The sequence below is a fragment of the Dipodomys spectabilis genome, unplaced genomic scaffold, assembly GCF_019054845.1.
Source record: "Dipodomys spectabilis isolate Male_0828 unplaced genomic scaffold, ASM1905484v1 ptg000210l, whole genome shotgun sequence".
In the NCBI taxonomy this organism is placed as follows: Eukaryota; Metazoa; Chordata; class Mammalia; order Rodentia; family Heteromyidae; genus Dipodomys; species Dipodomys spectabilis.
This window is the reverse complement of record NW_024870887.1, coordinates 1,968,679-1,992,204: the sequence shown is the minus strand read 5'-3', so window position 1 is coordinate 1,992,204 and position 23,526 is coordinate 1,968,679. Positions and strand designations below refer to the sequence as shown.

At 51.5% G+C, this 23,526-nt stretch overlaps 1 protein-coding gene across 4 annotated transcripts in view; it reads left to right on the top strand.

Moving 5' to 3' along the window:
* The window catches only part of Dnmt3a (DNA methyltransferase 3 alpha), a 112,797-nt gene that overhangs the window by 75,982 nt on the left and 13,289 nt on the right, over nt 1–23,526 (top strand). For 3 of the 4 annotated variants that reach the window (XM_042696633.1, XM_042696630.1, XM_042696631.1), the window contains exons 7-10: nt 22,007–22,222; nt 22,465–22,623; nt 22,901–23,008; nt 23,195–23,351. In XM_042696633.1, the coding sequence (XP_042552567.1) occupies nt 22,007–22,222; nt 22,465–22,623; nt 22,901–23,008; nt 23,195–23,351 (640 nt within the window). Of the gene's footprint in view, nt 1–18,199; nt 18,248–22,006; nt 22,223–22,464; nt 22,624–22,900; nt 23,009–23,194; nt 23,352–23,526 lie in introns of those variants that run through there. The other variant, XM_042696634.1, reaches the window with a different exon arrangement.

Here is a 23,526-nt window from a genome sequence, read left to right as displayed (position 1 = left end):
TACGAAGCCCTAGGTTCAATTCCTCAGTGCCACATAAACAAAAAGCTGGAAGTGGAGCTGTGGCTCAGGGACAGTTCCCAGACCCTGAGTTCTAGCCCTAGGACTGGCAAAATAAAGCAAAAACAAACTATCAAACTGCTCTGTTTTGCAGCCAGGTGATGCACTGGGATAATTAAAGAATAAGGCTAAAGAAGGAGCTGAGTGGGGCTGGGAAGGTGGCTCAGTGGTAGAGTGCTTGCCTTGCATGCATGAGGCCTTGGGTTCGATTCCTGAGCACCACATAAGCAGAAAAAAAAAAAAAAGGAAGTGGCGCTGTGGCTCAAGTGGTAGAGCTCTAGCCTTAAGCTGAAGAGCTGAGGGACAGTGCCCAGGCCCAGAGTTCAGGGCCCATGACTGACCAAAAAAAAAAAAAAAAAAAAAAAAATGTATATATATATATATATATATATATGTATGTATTAAGTGGAGCTGTAGTAGTAGAGTGCTGACCTTGTATATAAATATATCAAAGCTCAAAGATAGTGGCCATGCCTGGAGTGAACGCGCCAACTGGCACAAAAAACAAAAAGACATTAAAAAAAGTGAGGTATTCTATTTGCTGGGAAGGTGGCTCAATGGTAGAGTGCTTGCCTTGCATGCAGGAGGCCCTGGGTTCAATTCCTCAGCACCATATAAGCAGAAAAAAATCAGAAGTGGCGCTGTGGCTCAAGTGGTAGAGAGCTAGCCTTGAGCTGAAGAGCTGAGGGACAGCGCCCAGGCCCAGAGTTCAGGCCCCACGACTGACAAAAAAAAAAAAAAAAGGAGCTGAGTAGATCAGAACTCATTTGCCACACCTGAATTTCTGCAAGGTGCCTCCAAGCTGGTTCTCCTGTTTTCTCTCAGTGGGTTTAGAAGAACAACACTCCAGCCAACCATCCTTCCCAGGCTCCTGGGCTGCCATTGTCCAGGCTGACCCTCGTGCTCACCTTGCTGGGGCTCTTCAGCCTCATGACCTGTTCTCCCAGCACCACTCTCTTGTCCCTTTACTTGCTGTTTTCTTGAGACTGTATGTCTCACGGTGTGAAACTGGATTAAGAGAATGTTAGAATGAGATTCAGGAGGCCTGGCTTCCGGTCTCAGCTTCTGCCTGATTAATCAATTTGAGGAGCTCTTTCTTCCGTCAGCACTTCAGTTTCCTGGTTTGTAATGTGACAGAAATAGGCTAGATAACTGCAGGGGTTCTAAAATCTTTCAAAGAGGGGACCAGAGTCATGATCTGTAGCTTGCTTTGTCGCCAGTATTCCCAGTATTACTACATGAATCCTAAGTTTAAAATGTGAGACAACCCTCAGCTCTTACACATATACTTATCCTAGGAGCTCAAGTGGTAGAGCAACAGTGGTAAACAAAAAAGCTGAATGAAGCCAGATGCTGGTGGCTCACACCTGTAATTCTAGCTACTCAGGAGATTGAGGATTGTGGTTTGAAGCCAGCCTGGGCAGGGAAGTCATCCATGAAACTCTTTTTTTTTTGGTCCAGTCATGGGGCCTGAACTCTGGGCCTGGGCGCTGTCCCTCAGCTCTTCAGCTCACTTGAGCCACAGCACCACTTCTGGCTTTTTTTCTTTTTGCTTATGTGGTGCTGAGGAATGGAACCCAGGGCCTCAGGCATGCAAGGCAAGCGCTCTACCACTGAGCCACCTTCCCAGACCTCAATCATGAGGGCTCTTATCTCCAAGTAACCACCAGGAAACTGGAAGTGGAGCTTGGCTCAAAGTGGTAGAGTCCTAGCCTTGAGCAGAAAAGCTCTGGGACAGCACTCAAGCCCTGATTTCAAGCCCCATGCCTGACTGAAAAAAAAAAAAAGCCAGGCGCTGGTTGGCTCATGCCTGTAATCCTAGCTACTCAGGAGGCTGAGATCTGAGGATCATAGTTCAAAGCCAGCCCGGGCAGGAAAGTCCTTGAGACTCATCTCCAATAAGCCACCAGAAAACCAGAAGTGGTATTGTGGCTCAAGTGGTAGAGCACTAGACTTGAGCTGAAGAACTGAGGGACAGCACCCAGACCCAGAATTCAAGCCCCACAACTGGGATGGGGCAGGGCGGGGGTGAGGGGTATGTGTGAAAGGATCCTTCACATCCATGCCAGGGGACTACTCGGAGGCAGGCAGGCACAGGAAAAAGATTATTACAAGGTTTATTAGAAGAGCCATATTTCCCCCTTAGAGAGAGCGCATGGCAGCCTCCACTATCTAGGTAGCAGCAGGGTCTGGGGTAGGAAGTGAGGTAGATGGGAGTTCAGGTTGGTCTGGAGAGAGGGAGGGGCCAGCAGGTCTGGGTAGAGCTGAGAACCAAAGGTTGGCATAATGCTTACAGCTGCAGGGAAGTAAAGAAAAAGCTGAACTAGAGCACTAGGCCCTGAGTTCAAAATCCTTTTTTTTTTTTTTCCAAAAGAATTCACAGGGCACTGGTAGCTCACTCCTATAATCCTAGCTACTCAAGAAACTGAGATCTAAGGACTGCAGTTCAAAGCCAGCCCAGGCAAGAACATCTAAGAAACTCTTACCTATCTTCAGTTAAACACTAAAACACCAAAAGTAGAGCTGTGGCTCTAGTGGTAGAATGCTAAGCTTAAGCAAAAAAGATCTGGGACAATGCCCAGGCTCTGAGTTCAATTAAGCCCTAGGATTGGTGCATGCGTGTGTGCGCGCACAGACACACAGACACACACACAGATATACACACACAAAGAACTAATGAGGGGCTGGGAAGGTGGCTCAGTGGTAAGAGTGCTTGCCTTGCATGCATGAGGTCCTGAGTTCGATTCCTCAGCACCACATAAGCAGAAAGAGCCAGAAGTGGCGCTGTGGTTCAAGTGGTACAGTGCTAGCTTTAAGCTGAAGAGCTGAGGGACAGCGCCCAGGCCCAAAGTTCAGGCCCTAGGACCGGACCCCCCCCCCAAAAAAAAGAAAGGTAGATCAAGGGCTGGGGGTGCAAGGACCTGGTTCAATTCAAAGAAGGAAGAACTTGAGGCTATCAGGAGAAAGGTGATATTGAAAAGTGTGCCCTTATTCTGTGCCTCTCCCAATCCTGACAAAGTCTTCCATGATGTTCCTTGGTTCAAGAAATATCCATCCTGGGGCTGGGAAGGTGGCTCAGTGGTAGAGCGCTTGCCTTGCATGCAGGAGGCCCTGGTTTTGATTCGTCAGCACCACATAAGCAGAAAAAGCCAGAAGCAGCACTGTGGCTCAAGTGGTAGGGCACTACTAGCCTTGAGCTGAAGAGCTGAGGGACAGCGCCCAGGCCCAGAGTTCAAACCCCACAGCTGACAAAAACAAAACAAACAAACAAAAATCCCTATGGCTGGCATATCCATGGCCTTGGTCAGCTGAGATCTGCCCCTCACTAGTAGTTTTCTGCACAAGACTCACATAATCATCCATTTGTTATTCCAAACTTATGGAACTTATATTTAGCAGATACTAGGTGCTTAGCCACTAAAGAAATGGACTAAAAGGCTGAGCTCCACCCTTCCCTGTGGGCGTGCAACGATTTGAATAAAAACTGCTGCTCCTTGCTTAGGGTTTTTTAGGAAGCTGGCAGACTGGCTGAGGGAAGGCCCCTTCCCTCCCCTTCCCCCTCCTCCCCCCCAGGGCAGGCTATGCCTAGGGAGAGACGCTAGTGGGTCCTGACTGGAACACCCAGTTCCAGAACAGCAGTCCCCCTTGTGGAGACCCTAGAAGAAGGGTGTGGAAGGGATAGGAAGGCAGGTGGTCAAAGAAATTTCCTCAGGTTTGGAGTCTAGAGTTGCTCCAAGTAGATTCTATGAATATGAGGTCAACTTCTAGCTGTATTCCTTTTTTTTTTTTTGGGTACGATCGTGGGGCCTGAACTCTGAGCCTGGGCGCTGTCCCTCAGCTCTTCAGCTCAAGGCTAGCGCTCTACCACTTGAGCCACAGCGCCACTTCTGCCTTTTTTTTTTTTTCCTTATGGGTGCTGAGGAATCGAACCCAGGGCCTCAAATATGCAAGGCAAGCGCTCTACCACTGAGCCACCTTCCCAGCCCCCATCTAGCTGTATTCCTGTAGCTGTTTTCTCTGGGGCTGACCACAGAAGGTGGAGTGCTCAGTATTCCCTCTTCTTTAATCCAGATCACTGGCCAAAGGGCCCTCAGGGCTGTCCACGCACAGAGGAACAGGAGTATAGGAGTCACTCTCTGACACTATGGAGGAACCAATACTCTGGCTGAGGCAGCTCTTGGCCCTTACTGAATATTTACTTAAACACCCCCTCTACTGTGCTGGTGGACACCATCGATGTCCCACAGGCCCGCATTGCCTTGTGGGAGGAGGCAGCAATGCTGTCTACAAATCATGGTGTCAGGCAGTATATACTTGCTCCTGGTCCCAAGAGCAGAACACAATGCAAGAGGACTAGGAAGGCCCGGTGCTGGTGGCTCACACCTACAATCCTAGCTAATCTCAAGGCTGAGACCTGAGGATTGTGGTTTGAAGCCAGCTCAGGCTGGAAAATCCCTGAGCCTCTTATCTCTAATAAACTACTCTGAAAAAGCTGGAAGTGGCACTGGGACTGAAGTGGTAGAGCACTAGCCTTCAGCAAAAGAAGTTCAAGGACAGAGCCCAGGCTCGGAGTTCAAGCCCCATCACCGCCAAAAAAAAAAGAAAAGAGAGAACCAAGAAGCCTTCCCAAAGCTTTCCAGACTTGGCCTGCTTTTAGAATAACACTACGTGTAATGAGGAGGGATGCAGATGGGAAAAAGAATCACTCATGGCACGGAGGAGACTTGAAGCTGCTGGGTTGTTAGAAGAACAAGAGATCCAGTAATAAGGTGCAAAGACTGGGAGAGATGTGTAGGAAGAGAGAAAAGCTGAAGGAAGGTGGTCATTGGGGCTTTCCTGCCCTATGAGAAATTAACGTTTGAGGTGCATCCGGGAGCAGGGGTGTGAGACAACCAGGTAACATCAGGAAGCTCATTCTGGCCACACTGTACGGGCGTTCAGAGAGCAGATGCAGACATGAGAAAACTGCTAGAACTTGTCCAGGTTGGGGAATGGGGAGGAGAAACCTGCCCCGCATTTGCAGGCTTAGATAAGAAACATTGGAGGAAGAGCAGGTTCAGGGCCGGAAGCTGGAGGTGAACTTGATGAGCAGTGCTTTTCATTTTAGGCAAATCCTGTTCAACCATCTTTCCCCTTGCTTTCCTTTGGTTCCTGAGGCTTGTCTCTAAACATCTGCCTTCCCCAAAGCCATGAAGATTTTCTCTCAGCAAGCCAGGGCTTCAGTTAGGTTTTAGATCTACTGCTTTTATTCCAGTCTGGACCATGGGTGTCCACAGGGAGAGAGGATCATAGGCAGCTCAAAGTAGGCATCAGCTCAGACTCCCCGTGTGGACAGAAGGGCACAGGAAGTAGTAGGACAGGACCAGGAAAGACAGACTCATGGGCTTCTGGGACCTGGTCATCCTTTAGGCCTTTCTGGACCAGCTAGAGCACTCCTAAGCCTACTTCTCATATGCATGTCAAGCCCTCATCCTTTCGGCCCCTGCCCACACCAACTGTATAGAGGTGTTTGTGCTGCCACTAGCATTTCAAGATGCCAGATAGCTCTTCTTCTCTTCCTCTGTATCAGTGAATGGTGGGCAGTAACAAATATGTTTACTTTCACTTCCAGCTCAGCTAATTTGCACAAAAATAAGAATGACAACTCAGTCTTCTGTATGTTTCAATCCAGATACTGTTTGCAGTTTTGAAGGGGCAAAATCAGAAAGTAAAACTGAGTTGAAGATGCTGTTGAAGTAAGAAGGCCAGGTCTGGCTGGCGCCATATTGGCCACATGGTGGATGGTAGGGTCTGGCATCTTGTCTACATGATGGGGGAAGGAACCCCCATCCCCATCACCTGCCTCCCTGGTAATGGGCATGCCTGGACCCCTGGAGGCAGGGGCAGGCACTTGGCTGATAGGTTACTGAGTCTGTCAGTCCAGTGCCTGGCACTGGGAATTTCCTGAGGATCTGCCCCCTGAGCCGACCTATTTAAGCCCGGACCAGCCTAGCCATGAGGATTCCATGCCACGTGTGTCACTATGATCCTGTCCTGTGTCCTGTCACCTGGCTCGTCTCCAGTCATCAAGGAGTCCCAATTCAGCTCTCCATTGGAGCTGAATTGGCTTGTTGGTGTTGTTTTTGTTATTTCCTTCTCCCAGCATGAAGACAAGATGCCAGACCCTACCATCCACCATGTGGCCAATATGGCGCCGGCCTCCTTACTTCACTATGAGAATTCAGTGTTGAGCAGGGTATTCAGGTATGAAGCTGAAGCAGAAGGATCACTTGAGCCCAGGAGATGAGACCAGCTTGGGAAACAGTGAGAGACTAACTTGAAAAGAAAAAAAAGAAAATCAGTGTGTCTTAAAAAGTGGGTCTGAGCTGGGCGCCGATGGCTCAGGCCTGTAATCCTAGCTACTCAGGACGCTGAAATCTGAGGATCACAGTTCAAAGCCAGCCCAGGCAGGAAAACCTGTGAAACTCTTTTATCCAGTAAATCACAAAAAAACTGGAAGTGTGTGCCTCAAGTTACAGCGTGTTCGCCTTGAGCTGAAGAGCTCAGGGACAGTGCCCATGCCCAGAGTTCAAGTCCCAAGACTAACCAAAAAAAAAAAAAAAAGTGGGTCTGAACCTTACCCTCAACCATCTGAACCAAACAAAGCTGGAAGTGAAGCAGTGGCTCAGGTGGTAGTGCTAGCCTTGAGCAAAAGAAGTTCAGGGAGAGCACTGAAGCTGGCCCTGGGGCCCTGGCTAGACCTGCTATAGTTCTGGGCTTACTGAAGTTTGAGAACCATCAAGCTTCATCTGATTAGAAGCAAACCTAACAGGGAAGACATTCCTCCAAACAGTTTTGTGTAAACATCAGGACTTGGGCTGAATTAATCACTTGGGGAATTCAGTGAAAGTACACCGCTTGGTTAAAGGTCTCAAGCTGAATGAATCTCAGGTACTAGCCAGGTTGTAGCTCTCAGTTTCAGAGCCTGGGGGGTGGGAAGACCGGAAGGGACCCGGGCAGGAATTTAAATTTTCCCTTTTGGATGGAGATGGCTGACAATCCTGCTGTTTTCAGTTTAGGCAGTTCTCCTCTGCAGAGCCCCTCCCACTCTTCTTCACAACCTGAAACTTGAGAGGGTCTGCATGCCTGAATCTGAATGGTGGTTCCTTTGGCCTCCCTCGCCCCCATCCCACCCCTCCCCACCCCGCCCCTTTTGACTCGTGCAGCCTGGAGAACTGGGGTGGAGTTGGGGTGGGAAGAGGGGATTAAGATGAACTGGGTTCCTTTTCATCCACTTCTCCCTGCCCCTCCCCTGCTACTTTTTGGCTGGACCTAGGTCTTGAAATCAGGGCCCGGGTGCTGTCCCTAAATGTCTTTTGCTCAAGGCTAGCACTCTACCACTTGAACCACAGCTCACTTCCGGCTTTTTACTGGTTAATCAGAGATGAGAGTTTCATAGACTTTTCTGCCCAAAATGGCTTTGAACCACAGTCCTCAAATCTCATTCTCTGGAGTAGCTAGTATTACTGCTAGTTCCTCCTCTCCCCCCCTCCCCCACCCCGAATCCTGACCTCCCCTGATCTTTTTTTTTTTTTGTCAGTCGTGGGGCTTGAACTCTGGGCCTTGGCGCTGTCCCTCAGCTCTTCAGCTCAAGGCTAGCGCTCTACTGCCTGAGCCACAGCGCCACTTCTGGTTTTTGAGTAGTTTATTGGAGATAAGACTCTCACGGACTTTTCTGCTCCAGCTGGCTTTGAACCGTGATTCTCAGATCTCAGCCTCAGTAGCTAGGATTACAGGCGTAAGCCACCAGCACCCGGCCCTCCCCTGATCTTTTTTTTTTTTTTTTTTTTGGGTCCCGATGTGGGGCCTGAACTCTGGGCCTGGGCACTGTCCCTCAGCTCTTCAGCTCAAGGCTAGCGCTCTACTGCTTGAGCCACAATGCCACTCCGGCTTTTTTCTTTTTGCTTATGTGGTGCTGAGGAATCGAACCCAGGGCCTCAGGCATGCAAGGCAAGCGCTCTACCACTGAGCCATCTTCCCAGCCCCCCTCCTCTGATCTTAACTGTAACATTTAGTAGATCCCTGTCATCCCATTAGGAAAGGAGATCTAGAAAGGTCTTGTCATCTCTGAAACATCTGGCCCAGTCAGCTGTCCCTCACCCTCCCCCCCTACAGTGTCTTATCTGCCCCCTGCCTAGCCTTCCCCCTTCCCCCACAGGTAGAGCAGTGGTTGGCAGGTGAGGTACTGGTGTTGCCGCCCAAAGCTGTAGGGAAGGAAGGTTAGTTTGCTATAGGGAGGCAGGAGGGGTGACTCAGAAAGGATGCAGAAGCCAAGGAGGGTTAGGGGCTGCTGAGGGAGGGGTGAGGCCTGTGGGGAGACTGGCTTTCCAGTAGGCCCCCAAAGCTCCTCCTCTTGAGTGGGGACATGCTGCTGCCCTCCCTAGCAGATGACATAATGGCTGCGCCACTGCTCATTTCTTCTCTTCATGCATCACCAGGAAGTTCAGGCTGTTGTAGGTGACTCCCAGGTCTGGTCTTTCTGCCTGAAAAGCCTAGAGTTTGTGCTCAGTCCTCAGATCAGAAGATTTGAGTCTTCCCTCAAATCGTTCTGTCTTTACTGATCCCAGGCGCCTGTGATTTCCCTCGGCACATGTAGGAAGTGTCCCTACCACATAATTTACCATCTAATTACATGCTGTCTTGAGTGAGGGCTGTGGTTTATGTGTGGTGGGTCCTTGGTACGCAATTAGACTGAGAAACAAAACAGAGGCCCCTCTCTTCTATCATCTCCTCCTCTCTCCCGAGTCCTCCCCTAGCCTGTCCATTGCAGGTGTCAAGACACTCAGATTCTGGGAAGTAAGCATGCTTCAGGCAGGCTCACAGGTTGGCTCCACCAAAATGGATCTGGGTAGTGGGGGTAGGGTCCCTCAGGCCTTCAGCATTTGCTTAAATGCTGTGCCTCTTCAAGCTCAGGGATCAGAAGGCAGTTCTGTCGTATCAAGGCCCAGGTTTGGGCTGGTGATGTACAGCAGACCAGGCCAGCACCTCGCGGTTGCTATGGTGACTTCTGCTTTTCTTCAGAATAAGATGGATTTCTCTTTCAGCCTGAATCTTCTGCCTGGGCCGCCACCATTCTGTCCTCCCTGGAACCAGACTTCCCAGCCCCCTACTCTCTGCTTTCTGCCACTAGGGACAGCTTGTCCAGTGCTTCAGTTTCAAATCAGGATCTGATATCAGACAACAGCATGTTCTGACATGAAAGGGGACCAGGAAAGAAAGACCCAGGAGGTGGGGTGGCTCCCCAGGGACTTCTACACTGAAGTGAAGTCTCCAGATACTCTCCTTCCTCTCTCTACATCACTTGCTTCTTGGTATGGGACTGTGGCCCTGACCTTTCCCATGGCGGGCACAGTCCTCTGGAGCTCTCCTTCATTCACATAGCTGGGGCTCTCTAATATAGCTGGCTGATAGCAGAATTACCCAAGGATGTTGTAAGAGAATCCTGGGTCTCACCTAAGGCCGCTGATCTACTTAAGTAGGCCCCAAAGATCCATGTTTTAAAAATCATCCTTAGGGGCTGGGAAGGTGGCTCAGTGGTAGAGCGCTTGCCTTGCATGCATGAGGCCCTGGGTTCGATTCCTCAGCACCACATAAGCAGAAAAACAAAAGCCGGAAGTGGCGCTGTGGCTCAAGAGGTAGAGCGCTAGCCTTGAGCTGAAGAGTTGAGGGACAGCGCCCAGGCCCAGAGTTCAGGCCCCATGACCGGACCCCCCCAAAAAATAATAAAAATAAAAATCATCCTTAAAGCCAGGTATAGGTGGGTCATGCCTATAATCCTCATTACTCAGTGTAAGGATTTAGGCGAGGAAAGAACACGCAGGAGGAGGTAAAGGTGAAGAAAGGAAAGTTTATTGGGTTACATTCCCTGGCGAACTCCCTGGTCAGGATCAGAGAAGTCACATAGAGTCTGGCTGTAGCAAGGTTTATATGGCCGGGGTCAGCATGTAACTTGTTTTGCGAGTTTGAACAGTTTCTGGCTGGTGAAGAGCGATTGGGACAGGTGGTGTATAATTGGGACAGGTGGTATATAAGGAAGTGGCTTTCTCAGCTGCCTCTGCCCTCCAGCAGCCAGTAATTCAGGATGCTGAGATCTGAGGATTGTGGTTCGAAGCCTGCCTAGGAAGGAAAGTTGCTTTTTTTTTTTTTTTTGTCAGTCGTAGGGCTTCAACCCCAGGCCTGGGCCCTGTCCCTCAGCCCTTCAGCTCAAGGTGAGTGTTCTACCACTTGAGCCACAGCACCACTTCCTGTTGGTTTTCTAGTGGTTTATTAGAGATAAGAGCCTCACAGACTTTGCTGCCCGGGCTGGCTTTAACCGTCATCCTCAGATCTCAGGCTCCTGAGTAGCTAGGATTACAGGTGTGAGCTACTGGTGCCTGGCCAAGGAAAGACTTTTAAGGCCAGAAGTGGCTCAAGTGGTAGAGCACTAGCCTTGAGCAAAAAATCTTAGGGATAGGGCCCTGAGTTCAAACCCCAGGACCAACACACACCTTGAGGTGATTAAGACCCAGTGGATTTGGGGTTCTTCTGGCAGGGTGAGTTGAGAGGGACTATGAGAAGAAAAGGACGCAGTGTTCTCTGCAGAGGATGAACTGGCCTTTCTGGGCTTCCAGGAGCTAGAACACCCCTGGCAGCTAAGCCTTGTCAGGAAGCCAGTATTTCCTGGTCATGTTGGTTAAACCAAGTCCTAGCTCCCACCTCTTCCCTCAGGAGAAGCTAGGAGAGAGAATGACAGGAAGGGGGGATGTTGCCATAACAACCAGTTCCAGGCAGAGGCCTCCCTTCCAGGAGCTGGTACTTCACCCCAGTCATGGTGGTTTCCATGGAGATGAGGTACTGAGGGATAAGAGGAATATTTGCCCCACTTAGAACAGTCAGGAGCTGCCAGAAGGCAGCATATCTCTAGGTGGAAGCCTTGGACCCTGTCAACTTGGAGTCCCCCAGCATGGCCTCTGCTCTCCTGGTGCACGTCTGACACCTTCCTCTGCTTAGTTGCTCTCTCCCATGTGCCTGTCTCCTTAGCAACAAGTCCTGCTAACTCCATGCTACTGGCTCCATAGCTATTTTTAGCTTCACCGCCAGCAGCCCAGTCTGGTCATTTGCTTGCAACCTCCATATGGATTGCAAGGGAATAGGAAAATGAAGATGCTTGGCCACTTCGGGGAACCCTAGATCCAAACCTCTTAGCAACCATTAGAATTCCTGCTATGGAAAGTATCTGTCACCTAGCCTGGAACCTGGAAAGTTTGGATGAGGCTCCTGAGACCATGCTGCATTCATTTTGACAAACACTGTTTTAGTTCTCCATTATGTGCAAGATGCTTTGTCCATACTGCTTCAATATGAAGCTGCATAAGGTCCCAGCCTTCCAGGGACTTCTAATCTTGTGGAGAAGATGAGTGCAGAGTTGCCTTTCTACATGGCAAAAACCTCACAGATCTAGGCGAGGCTTTACACAGTGCCAAAGAGGGGAAGAGGAGGGAGAGAAGACAGGGGAGATGAGATAAGGATGAGGGGAGAGAACAACTCCAGCCCAATGCGCTTTCCATGATAATGACGCTTCTGCCATCTGCAATATCCACTAGAGTGGCTTTTTTTTTTTTTTTTTTTTTTGGGGGTCCGGTTGTGGGGCCTGAACTCTGGGCCTGGGCGCTGTCCCTCAGCTCTTCAGCTCAAGGCTAGCGCTCTACCACTTGAGTCACAGCACCACTTCCGGCTTTTTTCTTTTTGCTTATGTGGTGCTGAGGAATCGAACCCAGGGCCTCAGGCATGCAAGGCAAGCGCTCTACCACTGAGCCACCTTCCCAGCCCCTAGAGTGGCTTTTGAACACTTAGATTGTGGCTGGTTCAACTGAGGAACTGGATTTTAATTTTTATTTCATTTTATTTAACTTAAGTAGCCCCATGCAACTGACAACTACCTCTACTGGCAGCAAGGGCTAGAGACACCTTCTGGGTAGAAGAAACTAGTGAATAGATGGTAAGATTTGGGCTAGTGGAAGTTGAAGGGTAAGACACTGTGAGAAGAGGGAACAGCATGAGGAATAGCAAGTGGGTAAGTAGGTGGCAGAGCGTAGGCTATGGGATCTATCACGGAGGCCTCCAGGTTTGTGGGGGCCTTGAATGTCGTGCACGGTGTTGACTGCTTGGCACTGAGGCTTTTGAGCTGTAGGCAGGAGGAGGGCAGTTTTAGAACAGATATCCATCCTGAGCCTTCTGTCTAAACAAGCTCTCCTGGTCTGGTCGTGGGGCTGGTGGGGCTAGATCTGTGGCAGAAAAGATGCACTAACTTCTGGGTAAGTTGCTTTGCAGATGGCTTTCTAGGTGTATGGCTTCTCTGATTTTGAGTGAGGGACTCATGTGGTGATTGGCAGCAACATTATCTGTTTCTGCCAGCGTGGCACTTTATGACAAAGCATGCCATGGAACGCTGAACTTTCACTTCAAGCCAGTAAGCAGGAATGGCTGTGCCCCTGGATCTTGAGCAGGATACCCACTTGGCCAGGGGGTCTCATTTCAGCTCTTTGAAACTAGGAAATCACGTCTCCATTTCTTTTTTGTCAGTCATGGGGCTTGAATTCTGGACACTGTCCCTGAGCTCTTTAGCTTAAGGCAAGTGCTCTACCACTTGAGCCACAGCGCCATTTCCTGTTTTCTAGTGGTTATCTGGAGATAGAGTCTCCTGGACTTCTCTGCCTGGGCTGGCTTTGAACTGTGATCCTCAGATCTCAGCCTCCTGAGTAGCTAGGATTACAGGTGTGAGCCACCAGCACTCGGCTACTAGAAAATCACTTCTTATCATGTTCTTCAAAGATACAGGAGAGGGGCTGGGAATGTGGCTTACTGGTAGAATGCTTGCCTAGCATGCAGGAAGCCCTGGGTTCAATTCCTCAGTACCATATACACAGAAAAAGAAGCCAGAAGTGGCGCTGTGGCTCAAGTGTCAGAGTGCCAGGCTTGAGCAAAAAGAAGCTCAGGGACAGTGCCCAGGACCTGAGTTCAAGCCCCAGGACTGGCAAAACAAAAAAACAAAAAAAAAACCCAGAAACAAACAAGCAAAAACGAAAATAAAGACTCAGGAGAGTGACATACACTAGCCTGATAAATTTGCTGATTTCTAAGAAGACGTGTCCAGGCCACACAGATAATACTGGTCCTGCTGTTTTACTGGCAACTTACTAGAAAATGTGTCACTAGAAAATGTAATTAACATAGACGTTTCCTTGATGAAAACACCTCTTAAGGACACCTGACCCTTGGCCCTGATCCTGTATTCATCAGTTAGGGTGGCCTGTTGAGTCACTGCTGTTTGCCTGCTGGTCAGGAAATGCACTGTCTTTGAGGGTGCCCCTCTATCTGTCAGACTGTGCGGGAGCCTTCTTTTCCAACATCTCTTTTAAGCTCTTGACATCCACCTTATCTTCTTTTCATCCACGAATTGCTTCTTGCAACCTTTGATAGCAATTTTGATACTTTGATAGCAACTGATAGCAATTCTTTGATAGCAGTTCCAATCACTGGGCTTGTTTTACAGATTGCTACCATTTTTTGGTTGACTATCTTTGTATCAATCAAAAGACTAATCCCAAGAATTACCCTGGGAGGGTTTCTTTAGAAGGTCAAAAGTATCTGTGGCCTGTGGATCCCTGAGGACTGTCCAGGTTTTTTGTTCCCAACTTCCTACCCCTTACTGATCCTAGATCTTCGGGGTCTGATTCTGTCCAAGGACCTTAAAAAAACAACTGTTTATATGACTTACAGTCTACAAAAGGGAATGTGGCCAAGGGAGATGGAAGATGCCTTAAGTTCCTCAGGATATACCTCTGGGTCTAAGCTTCCTTTTAAGCTGGGAAATTGTGTGTGTGGAAGAGCTGGGACTTGACTTGAATTTTAGAGGATGAAGATTAGGAAGTTTGAAAGCTGTGGAAAGAGGCTACTTTGTATGTGGACCAAGAGAAAGGGAATGGTTCTGAGAAGTTCTGGCTGTATGCCTGAAGAAACTATCACAGTCTTAAGGTGTTTAGCCACATTATGAGGGGAAAAAGGGGTATCAGAGGCGGGTGTCATTCTGTCAGTGTCTAAGCCCAAATCAGCAACTTCCTTTTGAGTGGAGACCTGAGCCTAGATGCTGAGCTGGTAGCAATAAGGCAAACAGTTCAGCAAGTCATTTTCTACTCTCAAAAGCCAGGGCAAGCTGGAAGTGTGAACTCAGGGCCTTATTTTATTTTAATTGGTGCTAGAGACTGAACCAGGATCTTTGAATCCTAAGCATACACCATACCAATGAGCTATATCACAGGTTGGGGAAGTTTCTGAGAAGCTGTCCCAGTTACTTTGACTTGCTGGGGGCAGAAGAGGGTCTATAGTTTTGTATTTTTGTGCTGGTCCTGAGGTTTGGATTCTGGGCCTGGGTGTTGTCTCTGAGCTTTTTTTTTTTTTTTTTTGGTCGGTCATGGGGCTTGAACTCTAGGCTTGGGCACTGTCCCTCAGCTCTTCAGCTCAAGGCAAGCGCTCTACCACTTGAGCTACAGTGCTACTTCCAGTTTTCTGGTGGTTTATTGGAGATAAGAGTTTCACGGACTTTCCTGCCCCGGCTGGTTTTGAACTGGGATGCTCAGATCTCAGCCTCCTAAGTAGCTAGGATTACAGGCGTGAGCCACCGGTGCCTGGCTAGTCTCTGAGCTTTTTTGCTCAACGATAGCACTCTACTACTTGAGCTACAACTCTACTTCTTGCCTTTTGGTGGTTAATTGGAGATAAGACTCTCATAGACTTTTCTTCCCTGAGCTGGCTTTGAACTGTGATCTTTAGATCTCAGACTCCAGAATAGCTAGGATTGCTATTGCCTCCTAGCTACAATTTTCATTCTTTAAAGATATGTGATCCTCAGATCTCAGCTTCCAAAGTAGCTAGGATTACACAATAAGCCACCAGCACCCAGCATTGTTTGGTTTTTGTGTTTTTTGGAGGGAGGGGCATTGTGGGGCTTGAATTAGGGCCTAGGTGCTGTCCCTGAGCCTCTTTTACTTAAGGCTGGCACCCTACCACTTGTGTCACCGCCCTCCACTTTTAGTTTTCTGGTAGATAATTGGAGATAAGATCTCTCAGACTTTCCTGCCCAGGCTTTGAACCTCAATCCTTAGGTCTCAGCCTCCTGAGTAGCTAGGATTACAGGTGTGATCTACCAGCACCCAGCTTTTTTTTTTTTTTTTTTTTTGTCAGTTGTGGGGCTTGAACTCAGGGCCTGGGTGCTGTCCCTGAGCTTTTTTGTTCAAGGCTAGTGCTCTACCACTTTGAACCACAGTGTTACTTCCTCCCTTTCATTTTATTTGTTTAGCAATGGTACAGATGGACTGATGGCTTTTTTTGGGTGGTCCAGTCGTGGGGCCTGAACTCTGCACCTGGCTGCTGTCCCTCAGCTCTTTTTTTTTTTTGTCTGTCGTGGGGCTTGAACTCTGGGCCTGGGCGCTGTCCCTCAACTCTTCAGCTCAAGGCGAGCGCTCTACCACTTGAGCTACTGCGCCACTTCTGGTTTTCTGGTCATTTATTGGAGATAGGAGTCTCACGGTCTCTCCTGCCCGGGCTGGCTTTGAACCGCGATCCTCAGATCTCAGCCTCCTGAGTAGCTAGGATTACAGGCGTGAGCCACCAGCGCCCGGCTTGTCCCTCAGCTCTTTAGCTCAAGGCTAGTGCTCTACCACCTGAGCCACAGCACCACTTCTGGCTTTTTTTTTTTTCTTTTTGCTTATGTGGTGCTGAGGAATCGAACCCAGGGCCTCAGGCTTGCAAGGCAAGCGCTCTACCACTGAGCCACCTTCCCAGCCCCTTTTTTTTTTTTTAATGTCTCCTTTACCTTATATGTAGGTTGTAGGATGAGAAGGAACTTTGTACTCCAAGGTTTTTTGTTTGTTTTTGTGGGCCGTGGGGCCTGAATTCTGGGCCTGGACACTGTCCCCCAGCTCTTCGGCTCAAGGCTAGCACTCTACCACTTGAACCACAGCACCACTTCTAGTTTTGTCTGTTTATGTGGTGCTGAGGAATCAAACCCAGGGCCTTATGCATGCAAGGCAAGCACTCTACCACTGAGCCATCTTCCCAGCCCAATGTACTCCCAAGTTTTATACGAAGAAAGTCTTCCTTTTCAGCGCTTGTTTGGTCTGATGGCTCCAGAAAAAGTGAGCTGAGCCCCAGAAGAGATGGTGGGCTCCCGTTTATAGCATATCTCTTGGCCTCACTAACTTATACCTGTGTTCCAGCTGGTACATCCCAGCTACTGTAGCCCAAGCCAGGCACCTGAAGAGGTACCTGTCTTTGGGATGTCCTTCCAATACTCCTGAGGCTTGGTGTCATCATTTGTTTTGCAGACTAGAAAAGCATATTTCTTGGGGGTTAAGTGGCTTGTGTCATGGTCATGTTAGAATTGGAACTCAAGTTCAGATCTTGGGACACATGAACCAGCCAACAGACCTCTACTGCTGGGAGCATTCACCTTCCAGTCTTTGTTCGCTTTTTTGACTCATCCTATAAACAGAAAGAAGTTAATCTTTCTAAGATACCCATTCATCTTGTCTGGAAAACTGGCCCTTATTCTTCTCCTTTACTGAGCCTACCATCCACGTGGCTGACTCCCTCTTTACAATCCATGCTTTAGCTTTAGTCCAGTTTGGGGGGGGGGGGGGAAGCTGGAGGTGATCTAGGTCTTACCTGCTCCAGCCAAGGCCCAATCTTACCCAGGACATTCCAAATCCTAATCATCCTCATCTCTTCAGCCCCATTTATCACTCCTGCCACCCAGCTGGGGTTGACCTCTAAGCCAGGTGCTTGATCTTTACATATGTCTCCTAGTCTAGTGGAATCTGTCTACCCCTGAGGGAAGGCCAGCAAGCACTCAGTGTTTTCTTATGCTGACTTTCACTTAATCGACTGCTGTAGAGGAGCCTGTGGGCCCATCCGCCTCCACCTCTCTTGAGGAGGGAGCTTAAATGGCGGAAGCCACCCTGGGAGGCTCAGGGAAAGTGTTTCCAGCTAGATGTCTTCTTGCCTGGGAAGGAAGACACTGGTGTAGTTTTGAAGGAAAGTCCTTACCCACAACTTAGCACACAGGAAAATGAGAAAATCAGGGAAGACCCCAAAATGAAGTGTGTGTGTGGGGGGGGGGGGGGAAGGGGAGGTGTCACTGGGGCCTAAGGCAGCAAGGAAGAGTTCCTTACTACAAGTGTGTGTGTGTGGGGGGGGGGGGGTTGTGGTGTCTGACGCTTGAATTCGGCCAGGATGCCGTCCCCCAAAGCGCGAGGCTGGCGCCTGAACCGTAGCTCCACTTCTGGCTTTTTGGTGGTTAGGGCTTCCAGTCGCGATCTCAGGCCTGAGCCTCCTGAGTCGCTAGGCTGGCTGGCGTGAGCCGCGCATTTTAAGGCACCCCTCGATCCACCTGTAGCACGGAGCCCCCCCCCCCCCTTCTGGTCGCAGGGCGCTCCAGCTCCCGCGCGGTGCCGGCCGCCTCGCCGGCTTTCCCTGCGCTCCCGCCTCGGCTCTGAGCTGCGAGCGCCTTCTCTTTTTTTTAAACGTGCTTCCGTGAAACTCACTTTCTCCAACTTTCTCCCGACTCTCACGGACGGCGCGAGAAGCTAGGCTCGCGTCCTGCCAGGTCTCCCCGGCCCCCCGAGGGAGCGGCCCCCACCCGCGCCCCCTCCCGGCCCTGCGGGTGCCCCCCGGTGCGCCCCCCCCCCCCCCCAGCGCTCATCCGCGGAGTTGGAGTTGGGATGAGGGCAGGGCGGGCCGCCGGGAGGGGCTCCCTCCCCGCCGGCCGCGGGGGCGGGGCCCTGGGAACGGGCGTGGGCGGACCAGGCCCCCGGGCCCCCCGCGCCCCTCGGACCGGGTAGAGGGGTTGGCCCACCGCCAGCGTCGGAGGCCGGCCCCCTCCCCCGGCCCGCTCGCAGCCAACCAGGCCCTCCAGCGGGGCCCACGTGACCTGGAGTTCTAGACAAAGAAAATGTTCCTCCCCCCCCCCGCCGCCCCCTCCCCCTTTCTCTGGCCCCCGCCGCCCCCAGCCCCATCGCCCCCAGCCCCTCCCCCCCGGCGGGCAGCTACTTAGAGCGGCGGGGCCAGGGGCTCACACCTGAGCCGGACCGCAGAGGGGCTGCACCTGGCCTTATGGGTAGGTTCCTGGACGGAGCCCAGGGGAGGCTGGGGAAGGGGAGGCGGCCGGGCCGGTGGGAGGGTCCCCGCAGCCCTCCCGCGCTGGAACCAGAGTCAAGTATGCCTCCCCGGCCCGCCGCCGCGGCCCCGGCCCGCCGGAGTTCTGGAGCCGCCGACTTCACCGTCCCACCCACTCGTGCCCCGAAGCCCCACTCCTCACCGGGCGCCAGTGGCCCCTGGCACGCACGGGGCCGGGGGCGCCGCAGGCTGGGGAGCCGGCGGCCCGGCCCGGGGCAGCTGGCGACCAGAAGTTAGGTCGGATGGAAGCAGCCTGGGTTGAGCCGCTGGCAGTCGGGAGCCTGGCCGTGGCTGGCCGGCGGGTGTGCCCGGCCAGGGCACCGCGCTGTCCCGAGGGCCGGGCCAGGTCACGGCCTCTGGGCGGAGACAGCCTCCTCGCCGGCTGCGGGAGCCCCCTCGCAGGCGGCCCCGAGGATGCGGGGTAGCGGGGACCCGTGCCACCCTGACGTGCGGTGACACTGCGACGGCCCGAGGCCGCGTGGACCCGGGGCCGAGGGGCGCCCAGTCCTCTGACCTTTGGCGTGGGGGAGTCGCCGGGGAGGCGGGGGCACAGCCGGAGGACGACCTGGACGGGGAGGCCGGCGTGTGTGGAGTTGTGCCCCAGGCCAGCGGGCGAACGGGAGCCACTTGTGTGTGGGGAGGTGGTGCGGTGGCCTTTTTGGACCCAGCCCAGCCTCTCCCGGGAAGAGGAGCCTCGAGCCCCCAAAGCATGAACCCTGTTAACCCTTCCCTTGCCTATTGTTTGCCGGGGAGAAGGGCAGAGGTAGTGAAAGTGCGCAGGAGGATGAGCCCTCCCCCGCCGTCCCCGCTCCTCTCTCCTCCGGGCTCCCGCTGCGAACCCCCTCCTCGGTGCGGGTCCCGGCGGAGGCCCCCTTTCTCCTCTGCCTGCCTGGGCCAGCCAGGCGCGTGCTCTGCAGCGAGTGGGCTGGGGATGCTGAGCAGCTATCAGCAGCAGCATCTGACAAGCTGGGGGAAGTTGTGGGGGAAGAAGAATTTTCAGGAACTGCTGCTGAGGGGTGAGAGAGACAAAGGGGCTGTGGGGGAGTAATAAGAGTGGTGGCGGGCACGACTCCTTTCTAGACCTGGGAGCCCGGGAGGAACCCGCCCCGACCCCCCGCTGCTTACTGTGGTTGTGGTAAGCGGCCTTGCCTGGCCTGCCCCGGGCATGCACCGTGCACAATCTTTAGGGCATCCTAGGGAGAAGTCTGCTGGATATGACGGAAGGTGGGAGCCACCGCCTTGGCCACCAGGTTTATCTGTGGGTGTAACTAGTGCATTTGACACAGTTGAAGATCCTGGGAGCAGAAGTGGCTTCCTGGAAGAGGGAAGGCCACGCTCCTTCCCCACCCTGCCCCACCCCCAGCCCTGCCTTGTTGAACTTTTTGGGAGGGAGGAGTTGATAGCCAATTGTTAGAAAAGGGAGAGCAAAGTCCTGGCCAGGTGAGGTCGGACTGAGAAGGGTTGCACAATACTCTCCATTCTATCCTCCCCTCCCCCAATCTTAGCTCTTTTCCCAGCTGTTTTTGGGCTGGGGCAAAGACTGCCTTACTCTGTTTCAGAATTTTTAGGATGCATTGAGTCAGGAGAGAGAACTAAGTCTGTTTTGGGAATTGCCCCATGAAAAAGGTTTGGTCCATTCCCTGAAGGCAAAGACTATAAAGATGGTGAGAAATAAAATGAACCTTTCAATCAGTACAGTAGGTCATTGACTTACAAAGGCTTTTAACCTAGTATGCTTAGACATGGGGTCTGTTGGCAAGCTTTAGAAGAGTCCTTGGGAAATTCTTTGTGATACCTAAGTCAGATTCTTAAACAGGCCAGGAAAATTGACCAGTTTAGTTGGGCATCAGTGGCTCATGCCTGAAATCTTAGCTACTCAGGAGGCTAAGATCTGAGAAGCTAGCCCAGGCTGGAAGTCCGTGAGACTCTTATCGCCAATTAAGCACAAAAAAAACCTGAAGTGGAGCTGTGATTCTAGTGGTAGAGCACACAAAAGCTCGGGGACAGCTCCCAGGCCCTGAGACCAAGCCCCAGGACTAGCACCAAAAAAAAAAAAAAAAAGGAATATCCATATTCTGACTTCTGGGGACTTTGCTATTAAACTCTCACATTGGTTTCTGATCACTTTATATATAAATCTTCAGGATGGGTTTGCATTCACTGCTACAAGTTCTTTGTGAAGGTTAATTGAATGGAATGCTGAAAATGGGATGGAGGGGTTCTAGATTGTAGCTCAATGGTAGAGTTTGCTAGCATGCATGAGGCTGTGGGTTCAATTCCCAGCACCAAAAAAGGTGAGATTTTTCTCTCTGAATCTGATATGGTAAAAATGGGTAGAGAACCTTTGAAGTTGGAGGGTGTGTGTTCTAGATTTGGTAATGGGGTTGGGGTGAGATTAAGTAGAATGGTCCTCAGAATTTAGTTATCATGGCCTCAGAGCCAGTGTGATGAGTTTGTTGGTGGGATGGCAGAGAAAGCACCTGGTCTGCGCACTCAGCAAGTAATTGAAAGCTGCTTTTAGAAGGTAACAGCACACAGAACCTTGCCTGTAACCCACATGGACTTCAGCGTGGCTTCTGAGCTGGGGTCAGGCAGCTGCTGCAGAGCTTCCCAGGGTAGGCCAGGTGCTGGAGGTGGTGTGCTCTTTAAGTCATCTGGAGACATCATAGAACTAGAAAGAATTGTGATCTGGAAGCCAGAGGCTGCCTGAAGAAATTGTGAAGAAAAACATGAAAGCTTTCCTTTTACTTTTCTTTCTTTTTTTTTTTTTGGGTCCTGTCGTGGGGCCTGAACTCTGGGCCTGGGTGCTGTCACTCAGCTCTTCAGCTCAAGGCTAGCGCTCTACCGCTTGAGCCACAGCGCCACTTCCGGCTTTTTTCTTTTTTCTTATGTGGTGCTGAGGAATTGAACCCAGGGCCTCATGCATGCAAGGCAAGCGCTCTACCACTGAGCCACCTTCCCAGCCCCTCCCTTTTTCTTTTCTTTTTATTTGGGAGATACTGGGGTTTGAACTCTACCATTTAAGCCATGCTCTCTCAATATGGCTTTATTTTTTTGGATAGCTTAGGGGTTTTTGTTGTTGTTGTAGCTGTTGTTTTCTGCCTGGGTTGCTCAACAAATCCTCCTGATCCCTACCTCCAAGTAGTTGGAATTACAAGCATGCACACCTGCATCTAGCTGAGAGCTCCCCCTTTTTAACTGAAGCAACATGGAAGGGGCTAGAGCCAATATCTATGCCTGCACAATGATGTGCTATTAATTTTTGGGTAGAAGTGTGGTTTCCCCGATCAAAGGATGAGTACCTGATAAACCAACCAAAGTTGAGGAAGATTGGCCAGGGAAGGAGAGCTCCTACCAAGCTAAAAGGCTGAAATGGAGCCATGGTGTGGTGTTTGAATTCATCTCCCACCTTCATGTTTCTCATGGTGAGCCAGTTGGGTTGACAAATGTGGGAAGAGCCTTTTACCTCCCAGTTGCTTAAGGTGAAGAGACTCTTTGAGTTTCACATGGCCTTGCAAATTCCAGGAGGGATCAAAGTTACTCCTCCAGTCCAGTGTTTTGTTGGTTAATTGGAGACTGCTTGTGCTGGCTTTAAACTGTGATCCTCCAGCTCTCATCCTCTTGAGTAGCCAGAATTATAGGTGTGACCACCTGTGCCTCACTTCAAGGTAGTACTGACTTCTTGTTCCTTGTTTCCCAGGCTGAGAAGAAAGCCAAGGTAATCGCAGTGATGAATGCTGTGGAAGAAAACCAAGGATCTGGGGAGTCTCAGAAGGTGGAGGAAGCCAGCCCACCTGCTGTGCAGCAGCCCACGGATCCCGCATCCCCCACTGTGGCCACCACACCTGAGCCCGTGGGGGCCGATGCTGGGGACAAGAATGCCACCAAAGCAGCTGACGATGAGCCTGAGTATGAGGTGAGCAGCTCCTACCAGCCCGGTCCAGCTCTTCCCTGGGGCCTCCTCTGCCAGCTCCTCCCATCCTGCACTTGTCACTCATTGGCCACTGCCCCAGTTTTGCTGCTTCCCTCCATTCACATGGAACCCTCTCCTGATTGTCCTGCCCTAGCTGCCTAGGGCTCAGGAAGTCTTGGGGAGATTGGGGTTGTAGTAGGGCCTTGTGACCACTGTGTAACCATTTTTACTTCTTGGGCCTCCAGGACGGCCGGGGCTTTGGCATCGGGGAGCTGGTGTGGGGGAAACTGCGAGGCTTCTCCTGGTGGCCAGGCCGCATTGTGTCCTGGTGGATGACTGGTCGGAGCCGAGCCGCTGAAGGCACTCGCTGGGTCATGTGGTTCGGAGATGGCAAGTTCTCAGTGGTGAGTTCTGCCTTTGCCTGAGTGCAGGATGTCTTAGCTAGGGGAAGTCTGGAGTTGTGGTAATCATAATTAGTGGGAGCCCTGGCTCACGTGGGTGCTTGTAGAATGAATTCCTTTCCCCTACCTTCTGGTCTTCCCCACTCTTGGTCTAGGCCCCTCCTTTGCCTGGGCTCATTTGATGCCTCCAGGCCTCTGAGGGCCACTCTTGTGCCAGTAGTGAGGATGGGGTGGGGCTTGGGAGTGGAAGGAGCAGACAAGGAGCAGCCTCGTCCCCCAGGTGTGTGTGGAGAAGCTGATGCCGCTGAGCTCCTTCTGCAGTGCATTCCACCAGGCCACCTACAACAAGCAGCCCATGTACCGCAAAGCCATCTACGAAGTCCTGCAGGTGAGCCGGTCTCCCAGGGGTGGTCATTGGTTAGCCTGGTCTGAGGCCGGGCCTTCTGGCAGTGACTGTCCCTGCTTTACTCCTTTCGACGGTCTCCCTTCTTACATGGTCTTCTCCCACCTTCTGCCCTGCCCCTGCCAGCTAGCCTGTCCTAACTCTGACCTACCCCCACTTGTTGCCCTCCAGGTGGCCAGCAGCCGGGCAGGGAAACTGTTTCCAGCCTGCCATGACAACGATGAGAGTGACACTGCCAAGGCCGTGGAGGTGCAGAACAAGCAGATGATCGAATGGGCCTTGGCAGGGTTCCAGCCCTCAGGCCCCAAGGGTCTGGAGCCACCAGAAGGTAAACTTGGATGTCCAGCCCTGCCATCTGGGAAAGCCATGTTTGGCCTTCATCACTCTGGGGTCAAGGTGTACTCTCATTGGCTCACCAGAGCCAGAAGGTTGGATGGTGGAAACCAGCTGGGAGCCAAGCTGCACCCCATCTATACATAGCAGGGAGGAACTGGGGTTCTCTA